We start from the raw sequence: 12167 nt of genomic DNA on the forward strand, positions 1-12167 counted from the left end.
ATATGATTTCAGTATCAGACTGTATTCTGTTGGTAAGAACTGGTTCATTTTGTAGCACAATCCTGAATGCCATACTTTGTCGAAAGCCTGTGCTACATCAAGGAAAATTGCAGAGCAAACTTTCTTTTCCTCAAATGTATTTTCAATAATATTTGTTATTCTGTGCACCTGATCTATTGTACTATGTTTATCTCGAAATCCGAATTGATGGGTTGGTATTAATCCATTATCGTCCAGATAAGGCTTTAATCTTTTCAGTAGAAGTTTCTCAAATAATTTTGATATTACTGGCAGTAGTGAAATTGGCCTATACGAGGTTACAACATGTGGTGGCTTTCCAGGTTTTGGTATCATGATGACATTGGCTACCTTCCAGAAACTTGGCACATATTTCAAACGGAATGAAGCGTTGAAGAGATGGCATAGCTTCACAATTGCTTTTCTTGGGAGCTCCTGTAGAATCTCTCCAGTTATTAAGTCGAAACCTGGCGTTTTCTTTCTGCTCAAATTTTTAATCTCATATTCTACCTCCCTTGGCGATGTTGGAGTGATAACTCCTGCTCCAAGATGATGAGGATTCTCATCTATAATTGTTTCCTCATGAGGTGAGAAAACCTTTTCCAGATGATCAGCAAACAAATCGGCTTTCTCTTTATTGCTCCTTGCCCAGCAATCTTGATTCTTCCTTATCGGTGTAACTTGTTCAAGAGGTCTCTTCAGTTTCCTGGTTGATCTCCATAATGAAAAATTTGTAGTAGACTCATTGGTTAACTCTTCTAAGTATTTATTGATATCATGTTGTTTTACATCCTGTATCATCTTTCTCAGTTCATTAGTAATTCTATTAAGTTCTGTTTTAATTCTTGGATTTCTTGTTGATTGCCATGATCTTCTTCTTTTTTCTATCAACTCTCTTACCGCTACAGGATAGCATTTACCTTTGAAAATCCTGCTTTGAAGTAGTGGTGTATTTTCCCAGGCACATTGTTGGAAAATAACAGAATAAATTAATAGCTCATAAATAAATTGGGTAATTTCCTACTACTACCTACTAATAAAATAGTGGCGGTAGAACGAATTGGATAAATAAAATAGAATAAATGGAAAATCAATGGAATAAAATAAATGGAATTAATGAAATACTTGATTGAATAAAATGGATTAGTAAAGTAAATAAATAAAATAACATGAATTGAATAAATAAAAATAATAGAATAAATTGATAGTTCATAAATAGATACTTTCCTCTCATGAAGAACTTCTATGAATGTCGACATTTTCATCAAAATATTGATATATTCTCTCTCTCGATAGTCGATACATCAAATATTGACAAATTAATAGATTAGTTGGTACGGTACGGTAACTAACTATGATAGAGGAAAATGGTACATGGTAAAAGGCAAGAGCTCGCCTTTTAAAGGGTACAGACTCATGCGCCACAAACAGGCGCATTTCATTTTTCATCAGCTCATCATCATCATCATCATCATCACTAGTGCTCTGCCCTTGGGCAGGTCCATACAAGATTCCTCCTTCTCCATTCTACTCTGTCCTGTGCTATTCTCTTCAGCATAAAGTATTTTCCCTCCTCCTCCCTAACATCATCCACTCTCCTCCGCCCCAGCACCCTCACACCCCCCACAGCCCTTCCATTGCCGTCAAAAGTAATCAGCTTATGCTATGTTTATTATATCTGTATTTGTAGAGAAACAGTTAGATACAGATATAATAAGTTCAGCATTAGCTAATGAAAAGTGAAATGGCGCATAAGTCTGTATGCAAATATTGTTTGCCTTCATTAATTATGTTTTGTTATCAAATTATCAATGCAGATTGAGCACAACCCCTTCTCACCATATTTACAATAACAAAACTAGTCCTCTTAATCTATACTTGTTGGGCTTGAGTGGGTTATTTTGAAGAGGGAGATATAATTACCTCAAGTTGGCTCACAGCACGTTTGTATCCTGTATCCTGCAAGGGGAGAAATAATAACTATTATTTATCTCTGAAAATGAAAATTAGTTCTATTCTGCCTACAACAAATTACAAATAATACAAAAACCATAATTCTCTTTTATTAGAATCATTATTACAGGAATTATCAATTGAGTCTCCCGTTTGATTTATCTAGATTATCTAATTTATCTACTGTTACAGTAGCAAATACTGCTACAATATTTTTATAAAAGATGAGAGCTTCTTGTTTTCTTGAAAATTTGGTTTGGTATAATTCCGGGAGTGTCAAGAATTTTTTTCATTAGTAAATCTAAAAAAAAGATAAATTATGATAATTAAATTTAACAAGATATCATTTAAAAAATTTTTTGTATCCAAAACTCATGATTTTACTACACTAACCACGGTTCCAAGTAGTAGTAGAAGTTGGTAAGTAGTCATCATCTGATAAAAGGGCTATTCTCAATTTTCAATAAATGTAAAGATAGAAACTCAAAATGTACAAAAAAATGGAGTTTCAAAACGTACATTTGCATATAATTAACATATAAACATATTGCATTTGTAGACGATACATGTAGCCTATAATCTAGTTGTACAAGAATGCTTTGTTGTCTATGTATTTTAAGAGCATGTCGATCTATATTTATATGCATAAATGTTTGAATTTTGCACTACGCATTTATCAACCAGTACAAACGATATAAGTACAATAAAAGTGGTTTTCGACAAATACGTGAGTTTCAAATGTAATTTTTCTCTATTTTTTCGAATTTCGTAGTTTTGCTTTTTTGAAAAAAACTGTAACATAATCACTCAAAGTTGGTCTCTTGTTGGATCTTTCGGTTTGATGTCCTTTCCATTCCAGTTCATTTTCTCTTCACGATCGATCATCATCATCATCTTTGCTCCTCTTTTTATTTTGCCAAGGTTCCAATCCAGGGCAAGAAATATTAATCATTCATGTTCTAGTATCTTTGGCTCAGCATACTTATTTAATGGAGACACAGGTCGTATTTTTAAATTCCCTGACGAAATTTTCCAATCTGGAACTGAGTGTGTATCTTATAAGAATAACAAATTCTGTTTTACAAATAAACGAAATAAACTTTTCTAGTTTATGTGCAAAGCCAAAATTGTTATAATGGTTTAGTTTTAGTTAGTTTATTTTGTAATACCTTTAGTTTAGTTTGTAATCTGGAACTGAGTATGTATCTTATATGAATAACAAATTTTGGTTTCACAAATAAACTCATGTTGTAATAGTGTTAATCTTGCGACTGATGAATGATTCATTTCCAACCTAGTAATTTGCTAATCAGTGACCTAGGATCACTTAGTTGAGTCTATGCTCACCTTTTTTGTGCGTGAATGTTAGATGTTAGTTTAGGAAAATTGAGTTCCATGTGATTATTGTGACTGTGGTTATTCATGAATGTTAAAATTTTCTTTTTTCGTAGTATGTCATTTTAAATTGACTATTTCAACTAGTTGAATGCTTCTAATAACGTTATTATTTGGCTCAATTCTAGTAGAATATAACAGCATCAAGAATTACGTCAACCAATATTCAGTAATGAAGCTATAATGATTGAAAAATAGCTGGTGACGAAAAATTTGATTTTACTTTATTTCCAATATCAAACTCATACAATAACAATATCAAACTCTTACCAAACAACAATATAATTTTATATGAGACTTGTACTTTGAATTGAAATTTCTCAACCATGAACAAACTTAACTTGACATAGCTTATCTAGTAAACCATTTAAAATTTGAAATCCATGAGCTAATTTTTCATTGAGAATAATAATGTTTGAACGTTCTCCGATTACTATCCTTGATGCGCTTCAATATTTCAACTTAAAGCTTGATTTTAAAATCAACTATACGCAATTGGTTATTTTGAAATCGTCATCTCTAGTTGCCTTTCAAAATCGATAGAATTGAAGATTCAGTTCAATCAAATAATGCATTTTTAATTCCGAGCGATATCTTTTCAAATTTTAGTGAATTCAATTATAGTTCCGATTCATAAAATGTATATATGGCTCTTCCAAGAAATCATGCACCATGTAGATTGCTTATGTAATATACTTTTTCTATCTCAAAATCCAAATTTCCTTAATCCGGATTTTTCTTGTGATTTGACATTGCTACATTTCTTCATTCAGATATTTTAAGAAGTTACACACACATGTGAAGTATGTATTTGCTTTTCAAATCTATAACCTCTTTCATTTCTGTCACGAAATTTCCCTCCTATCTATCCTTCCCGCTCCTGACAGCTGACAGATTATGAAGTCCCACTTGCTCCCTAATAATTTTTCGTTTTTTTTTGTGAACAGATCGACAATGTTCTCCGAACGTAATTATGGTCATGAACTTGAATCAGAATTATTTTAACGCTTTAATCTTGGATATTTATTATCCAGTACCTGCCTGAAGTTTTTATTTCATTTTAAACCAATTGCATGTTACTTTGATAGCTTTTCTATCCTTGTCCTTGAAATAATGTTATTGCACTATTTTCCTATTATATCTCCTGCTTTTTTATTCTTCATTATGTTTACTAACTTACTGTTACTATTCTACTCAATATGATTCCCAATTTATAGTTTGAAGTATTAGGAAGATGTAATTTTTGTTAATTGTTTTTTAGAACGTTTCCTACTATATTTATTTCAAGCGGAAGAACGTTTGAAATTATGCAGTATTTCCCAGGGCTTTTGTTTCCCCTCCCTATCCATTATCATTAGTATAATTTCATATTTTTGCATTTATGTGGATGTGACTATATTTCTAAAGCTGGCAGTGAATGTGAACGAGTGGTCTATTTATTAGATATAATTATTACTTATATTTAAAAGTGGTCTTTTTTAAATATACAGAGTGTCCCACGAAAAGCTCAACAGCCGAAGACCTGAAATTTACAGCAAATAATGACCAGTAAATTTTCTTATACCCACCTTAAGTTTCAAGATATATAGATTTTTCGATATTTTTTAAAAACCTCAGTAACTAGAAAACCATCAGTCAAAATCTAATTCTAAAGATATGTTAGGAATGAGGAAGAAATTTCCAATAAGATTCATATAATTTGTTCCTTTGTTTGACGTTTTTGAACTTTTTATTCTAAGGTCTTCAGCTGTTACACGTTACGTGGGACACCCTGTCCTTTATATAGTTGCATATAATTTTATCAAGTAGACAGCACCTTCAGAAATATAAGTCTTTTTGAAGATAAATCAACAACGGATCAGGTGTGTCTCTTACCTAAGTCAATGTCATATTTTGAAAATATATACAGTATCGTGATACGGTATCCTACAGGATTTGAACTTACAAATCAAAAATCTAATTCAGTGGTTCAATTGTAATAAATGTTTAATAATAATGATACTTATAAACAGAGGCTACTACCCCAAATATTGATACATTTTTTTAAATTATGCAAGTGTAAAGTACCGTAACTTGATTTTAAATGAAACCTATAATATTACTCAGCAATTGAGTTTGCAAAATACTCTGTAACTCAATAATGGGTAGAAAATATAAAATAAATTAGAATTTATTCAAATTGGGTAATAATAGGCTTCCACTGTTAACAGAGCAAGTTTGTATAAAGATTTTCATTTGTGATTTCAATCAGTTACTGAATTTACTGTACCTGTAATCGGGTAACTGTTATTAGCACTCCTGAATCTTGGACCCAGGCTTTTAAAAATGATGTATGATAAAGTATTATATCGCAGACTGTTGACTGATTCAATAGTGGTCAATGATCGATTGTGGTGAAGACTTGGGACCTGAGACCTTGCTGCGTGCTTTCCACGTTTACAGTGGAAGCCGAGATTAAGATACCACGAATAATTAATCATGCTAGTATGACCTACGACAAATTTTCCGCCAACTCCCCGACATGACCCTCTGGTTAGAAGTCACGTAGCAACCTCTAGACCGTAATCATTGACACAATATTTCAATTGTTAATAATGTGAAGATTTATCAGGGTCATACTCAAATTAAATAAGACAAGGAAGAGTGATTGAGCAAATACGTAATTACTCCACTAAAATTGTAATCTTGTATTAGCATACCACTTGCAGAGTTAATTGATGAATAACTTGAAAAGGTTATAATTCAAGTCATTAATCTCATTAATCTTTTCTCTACTGCAAATGGAATGAACTACTAGTACATTATTAAAGATTCTTATTAAAAATTGACTCATTATTAAAAATTCTATTTGAATTCTTATCATCTATTCACTTTCATAATTCCGTCTTTTTGAATCATCTCATATTTTATTTATTTTGTTTCACTCCAATTAGATGTAGAGCATTATTTTGTAAGACTACGTCCCATAAAAACTTACAAGCTCATTGAGTACTTCAATTTAATTTAATTGATATCCCACTATGACTCTACTCTCTCAAAGAATTGATGTATAAAAGTGGAATAGATTTGAAGATGTCATCTTCAATTTCTCGTTTGAGATTGGAATGACACATCTCTTTTTAGTGTGTTACTTGTACCAAAGTCTGTTGAGGCTGCTCACCTAGACTATTTATCTGACAGATTGGCTGAGGGAATTTAAATTATTTGTAGAATTTAGTGTTGTGGATGTTTCTGTATTGCTGAAAGTATATTTTACATTCATTCAAATTCTCATCGTGTATGGTTTCATTTTCTGGTAAAATAAATCCATAGAGCTAAATCCATCTAAATTCATTGAATTGTGAGAATCAAATCCATGAAGATAATTAATCAATAAAGCTAAATCCATAGAATCAATAATAGAATTAAATCCATGAAGCTAAATCCATAGAGCCAAATCCTCATCATGTATGGTATCGTTTTTTTGTGAAATATTGTAAGAGCTAAATCCATATTGTTTTTAAAAAGGCAACATGGATAGTTGGAAAAATTCGATTAAAGAAACATTAGTCAACTTAAAATTTTTAACTGTGTCTCGATATAAGCGTTTTATGTTTTGTGTGTGCAAATTAATTTAAAGAAGTATGATAGTAGTAGTAATTCTCACAATTCCAATTCAACAAAAATGCATTTTTATTTATTTATTCTTATGGGTTTTATCGGCAGAGAGATCCTTTCGGAATTTCTGCCTTTCCGTATTACCCAATGTCATTTCCTATCAACTCTCATATAGTTCATGTAGGTTATGTTTTGGGTTCTTCATGTTTCCTCACTAAAAATTTTTACTTTGACTTTCTGAGTTTTTAACAAAAATGTATATACTTAGTAGTGAACAATTTATCTATCCGTAATCTCAGAAAAATTTCCTTTACATTGACATTGTGCATTATTTCTCCTGAGCATTATTGATAGTATCTTATTCAATTTTATCACTTACTTTCAAGGCCAGCGCACAAAGCAACAGGCAGACGTATGCAGAAAGACATATGCATGCTGACAGATGTTTTTGTTCAACGCACATAACCGCATACGTCGGCGGACAAAATCAACGTTCAACCGAAAACAAATTTCAGATTTGTTCACATTTGTGAATAAATCGCTCAAGATCTATAGATGACCTTTATTTCTATAGAAAGCTCTTTATATAGACCTTGAAACCGTGTAATAAAACCCAGTGCCCCTTGCGATACTGTTGATAAAGAAGAGTTAGCGCATTTGCTATCTGAAACGTAGGTAGGCATGCAGACGTTAGAAAATCGCCCTTGGAGCAATTCAAAAAAAATACGCAGACAGACGGACGGCTGTGTGTGCTGCAACATTTGATAACCTGGGGATGGTTTTCCCTCCGTCTGTTGCTGTGTAACTCTAGGCTATTTTTTCAATTCCTTCAGTTCACGAGATATAAGAAATAATAAGGATAAACTCAATATTTTGTTCACTTTTCACCAGTGATGATCGTGCATTTTTCTCCAGTTAAATCTGACGGTTCCATATGATGTTGAATAATAATAGGTGATTGCGTTTGTTTCAGAGGAGGAATGCTACAACAGTTTGGCCACTCTTGTTGCTTCCAACAAAGACAAAGTCTTTGTTACTCAAACCAAACTACTATACGAAGTTACTTGGAAGACTGTCATGCATATTGCCAAAAAACATGTGGTGAGTCATTTATTTTCACTTGATTATCTAACATTATTACACAAATGTTTTGAATAATTCTTCTTTAAAATCTTTTCAATTCCTAAATTATAAATCAAATCAAATTGGTTTTTATTATCATGATTTCAGGGTACAAATATTCATATCATACAACAACGTTACATCTCCTGCAACCAAACAATCATAAATAAAACTTACAGTTGAACTAAAAAATTAATCATTATAACTAAATCTAGTTGCTATTATATCGTAGCTACAGAAAATACAACATTATATTTTAAAGAACTTCATGAAAACTCTCCACAAAGGCAAAGCCTGTGTGTGGAAGATGGTCTTGGCGATGATTGGCTAACGTCGGACTGTCCCCATACTTGCATCAATCACATTCTTGGGTAAACCAGGTATTAATATCAGAGAAAATTTGAAGTATTAGAAATAATTCCTTATTCCTTATTTCTTCGTTTATAGTATTAGTCATTTTTCTCAAACTGCGGATCGTTTTTCTATCTACTTTATTATTTTGTCAATAATCTTAATATTCATATTTTCATTAGTATTATCATTAATAATTTTTTTATTCAATTTTTTCTCACTGGACATAATATGACAGTTTACAAATTCGAGTGATCATAAAATAGTATTATCTTATATTTATTACATAGGTCGTGAGAATCTATTTATATCTCCATAATATAATAATAACAATAATAATGACAATTGTATGAACTGAAAGAATTAATGATTAATAATGATAATAATAATTTACATTTGTCTTATGTATCTTGTATTTTGACGAAATAAATATTCTATTTTATTATTATCTATAATACTTTAAATTTCTTACTTCTCAAGTCTCATTGATGAATTTTCACTGAAGGTCAAATTTACGATATAATATTTCCTTACAGTGTCTTATATATTATTGATAGACTTAATAGTTTAATACAAATAATCAGAATATGAATGATCACGGTCAATTTACAGTGCTAGTGCATGTGTTTCAGAGAATCATCTCGAAAGTGAAGTATTATAAATTATTTCCACTTTTATCTTTAAAGATAGCCTATGATACTCTCAAGCATAGTGGATGTTTCAATTTCAAATGTTGGTTGCAATAAATAATGTTGATATGATTACAGAAATCTGCAACCAATCACCTGCTGAGGTCCTGTTCCCCATCTTCCAAGGCTGAGAGAATTTTTTGTGATTGGATGTGGTGGATTCTTCAGGGCTTACCATTTACTCATCTAGTAAGTTGAATGCATCGTAACGATACATATAAAGTGTTATATCCCAAGAAACTGTAGTTTCTATTTATATTGCTATGAATATTCAACAAATCATTCCATCTAATCAAAGATTGAAACAGTGTTTCAATGCTTACGTAGAGGATTGAAACACTAGCAAAGAGTTTGAGAATTTGATAATTTGAAGCTATAACTATATTCATACAGAAGCTAAACCATGCAGTAAATTACTGAAAAAATGTTACTTATTCCCTCATAACAATATGAGTTTATGATCTAGTATCATATAATTCTCGAGTTAAGCAACAGTTAAATCAGAAAGACCGTTTTGTGGAAACTGAGTGTATCTTATGCCACAGTCAAGGCTCTTCACAAAAGTAGACTCTTCTATTATCTTTTAAATCATTGGAAAAATGATGATTGAACTGTCTTCTTCTTGTAAAATTCAACTAGGAAATATGCCAATGAACATAATGGATGAGCGTTTGACAACTAATGAAAATTCTTGCAAAGTTGCCAAGAAAAACCAATTATAGACTTGAGAATGCATTTTTCTCTTTTCTTGAAGTATTGTGTATAGACAAACTCAATTCAATTCAATTCGTTTATTTCCACTTGGTATACCATACATGTACATATTTATATTTGATATTCAACAAAATAAGAATCACATTTTTACAAAAACAGTAGAAAGAACATATTGATTGAGTGGAATTCCCCCAGTAAGACTATGCGTCTGAGATTGGGGGACAGTTCCTGCAAGCAGTATTATTCAATAAGTAGTTATATGATATTATATTTACTATAAATTACAATATGTGTGATTAAAATTACACAACTAAGATTCAGATAACAGTAGGTGAATTATAAGTGATAACATAGTATAGTGTTGGGTGTAGCTTGATATCTAGAGTGGGAGAGCAAGAGGACCCAAAAATCGGAGGTAATTTATTGTTTTATAAGCCTCTATTATGTTTTGAAACTCTAAATACTTGAACGTAAGGTATGAGTGTATAAATGAATTTACCATTTCGAAATATCAATGTATAAAGTTATTCCCCAATGCATTTACTCTTCCTAGGTGTAAGGTGAGTGAATTAGCCTCTCAGCTCCAATCCAGCCTATGCTGAAGAGCCATTTCTTCAACGAGCTTTTAAAAATCACATTGCTGCTGCTCTCGGCCTCCCTCACATTATCTGGAACATTCCTGTATAAAATCTGAGCTAAATAGTATGGTGATTTGAGTTCAGTTCCGTGTATCAATCTAGGTATATAATATCCATGGTTGTTCCTATGTCGTGTTTGATAATTATGTTCGATATTGATGAATAGATCTGCTTTATGTTTCCTAATATAACTGAGTAATGTTTTGATGTATAGTTGTCTGATGTTGAGCACAGGGAAGTCCGAGAACAGCAGCGCTGTGGGGTATCTTGATTCCTTTTTCAAAATTGTTTTTAAAATTGTTCTCTGGGTGACAGCAAAAGGTTTAAGACCTGCAGATGACACTCCCCCTTAAACAATAATGCCATACTCCAATACTGACTGTGCATAGGCATGATAGATCCTCCAGCACATGGCTCAATTGGGAAAACCCATACCACAATCTTCTCAGTCTGTGTTTTGAACACTGAATATGGGGAACCCAACTCAGACGATAATCAAACATGACCCCAAGATACTTATACTGGTCCACTCTATTAATAGATCCACAAGAGCAGGTTGATGATACTATATTTCTAAAGGAGTGCATCTTGATTTGCCTTGAGCCTGGGTCTGGTTGATTCCTGGTCACAATGGGCATATATTTGGTTTTGCTCAAGTTTACTGATAGACTATTGTGGTCAAACCAATTTTTAATTTTTGATAGGTCAGAACAGGCATTCTCATAGGCTTCTTCCCACTCTCTACCTGCTGAAATGACAATTGTATCATCAGCAAATAGGAGTACTTTGCTTCTTGTGTTCAGTTGGGAAATGTTGTTAATGTAAATCAGGAACAATATTGGGCCCAGGGTGCTGCCCTGAATGACACCGTATTCAACACTATCCCTCTCACTAAATTCCCCTTCAATCTGCGCAAATTGTAAACGCTTGTCAAAGTAACTAGTGAACCAATGGAGTGCAGAGTTTTTAATTCCCACAGCTTCAAGTTTTTTCAATAGCTTTCCCCTATCGACCGAATCAAATGCTTCAGCCAAGTCAAGGAAAGAAATAATTACTTTATTTTTCGATTTTATTGATTCTATTACGTATCTAGTTACCTCAAAAAGGGCATCATTAGTATTTTTGGATTTTTGAAAGCCATATTCTCTTTGCTAGAATATCATTACTATAAACTATAAACTGGTCGTGGTTCAAATGTTAAGATATTGAATATTATTTGGATTTTTTCCAGTTATAGAATAATTTCAATTTAGTAAAAAATGGAATATATTTTTTGAATTTATGCAGCTGGTACCGTATTCTTTATAGACATTTTTAGTGCATATGAACAAACTAAGTGAAGGTTATCCATGCTTGTCAATCAGGCAGGGTGGTTTCATAACAACCCAGTTGACATCTAGCGTTGCAGTGTTTTACGGGTTCAGAAGTCTCTGTACTCTGAATGATTCAGGGTGGCCACCTACCGGGAATACCTTGAATTCATCATGATTTTACCAGAGAGAAACAATAGCTTGGGTAGATATCCCATGGTATAGGGCGTGTATGTCGCAACTTTTTCTGTTATCTCAAGCCGATAGGCCACGTATTTCTTTCCAAAAAAGGTGTGTGACGCTGGTAGTCTCTCATATTGTGCCGTTCATACACTCTCACCCCATCAAAACAGTAAAAATCTACAATAATCGATACCTAG

At 32.3% G+C, this 12167-nt stretch overlaps 1 protein-coding gene across 5 annotated transcripts in view; it reads left to right on the top strand.

Moving 5' to 3' along the window:
• LOC111046209 (GTPase-activating protein skywalker) overlaps positions 1 to 12167 on the top strand; it is a 103737-nt gene that overhangs the window by 67528 nt on the left and 24042 nt on the right. For all 5 annotated transcript variants that reach the window (XM_039425051.1, XM_039425054.1, XM_039425052.1 and 2 more), the window contains exons 3-4: positions 7937 to 8064; positions 9204 to 9314. In XM_039425051.1, coding sequence (XP_039280985.1) covers positions 7937 to 8064; positions 9204 to 9314 — 239 coding nt within the window. The remainder of the gene's footprint in view (positions 1 to 7936; positions 8065 to 9203; positions 9315 to 12167) is intronic.

The sequence above is a fragment of the Nilaparvata lugens genome, chromosome 3, assembly GCF_014356525.2.
Source record: "Nilaparvata lugens isolate BPH chromosome 3, ASM1435652v1, whole genome shotgun sequence".
Classification (NCBI taxonomy): domain Eukaryota; kingdom Metazoa; phylum Arthropoda; class Insecta; order Hemiptera; family Delphacidae; genus Nilaparvata; species Nilaparvata lugens.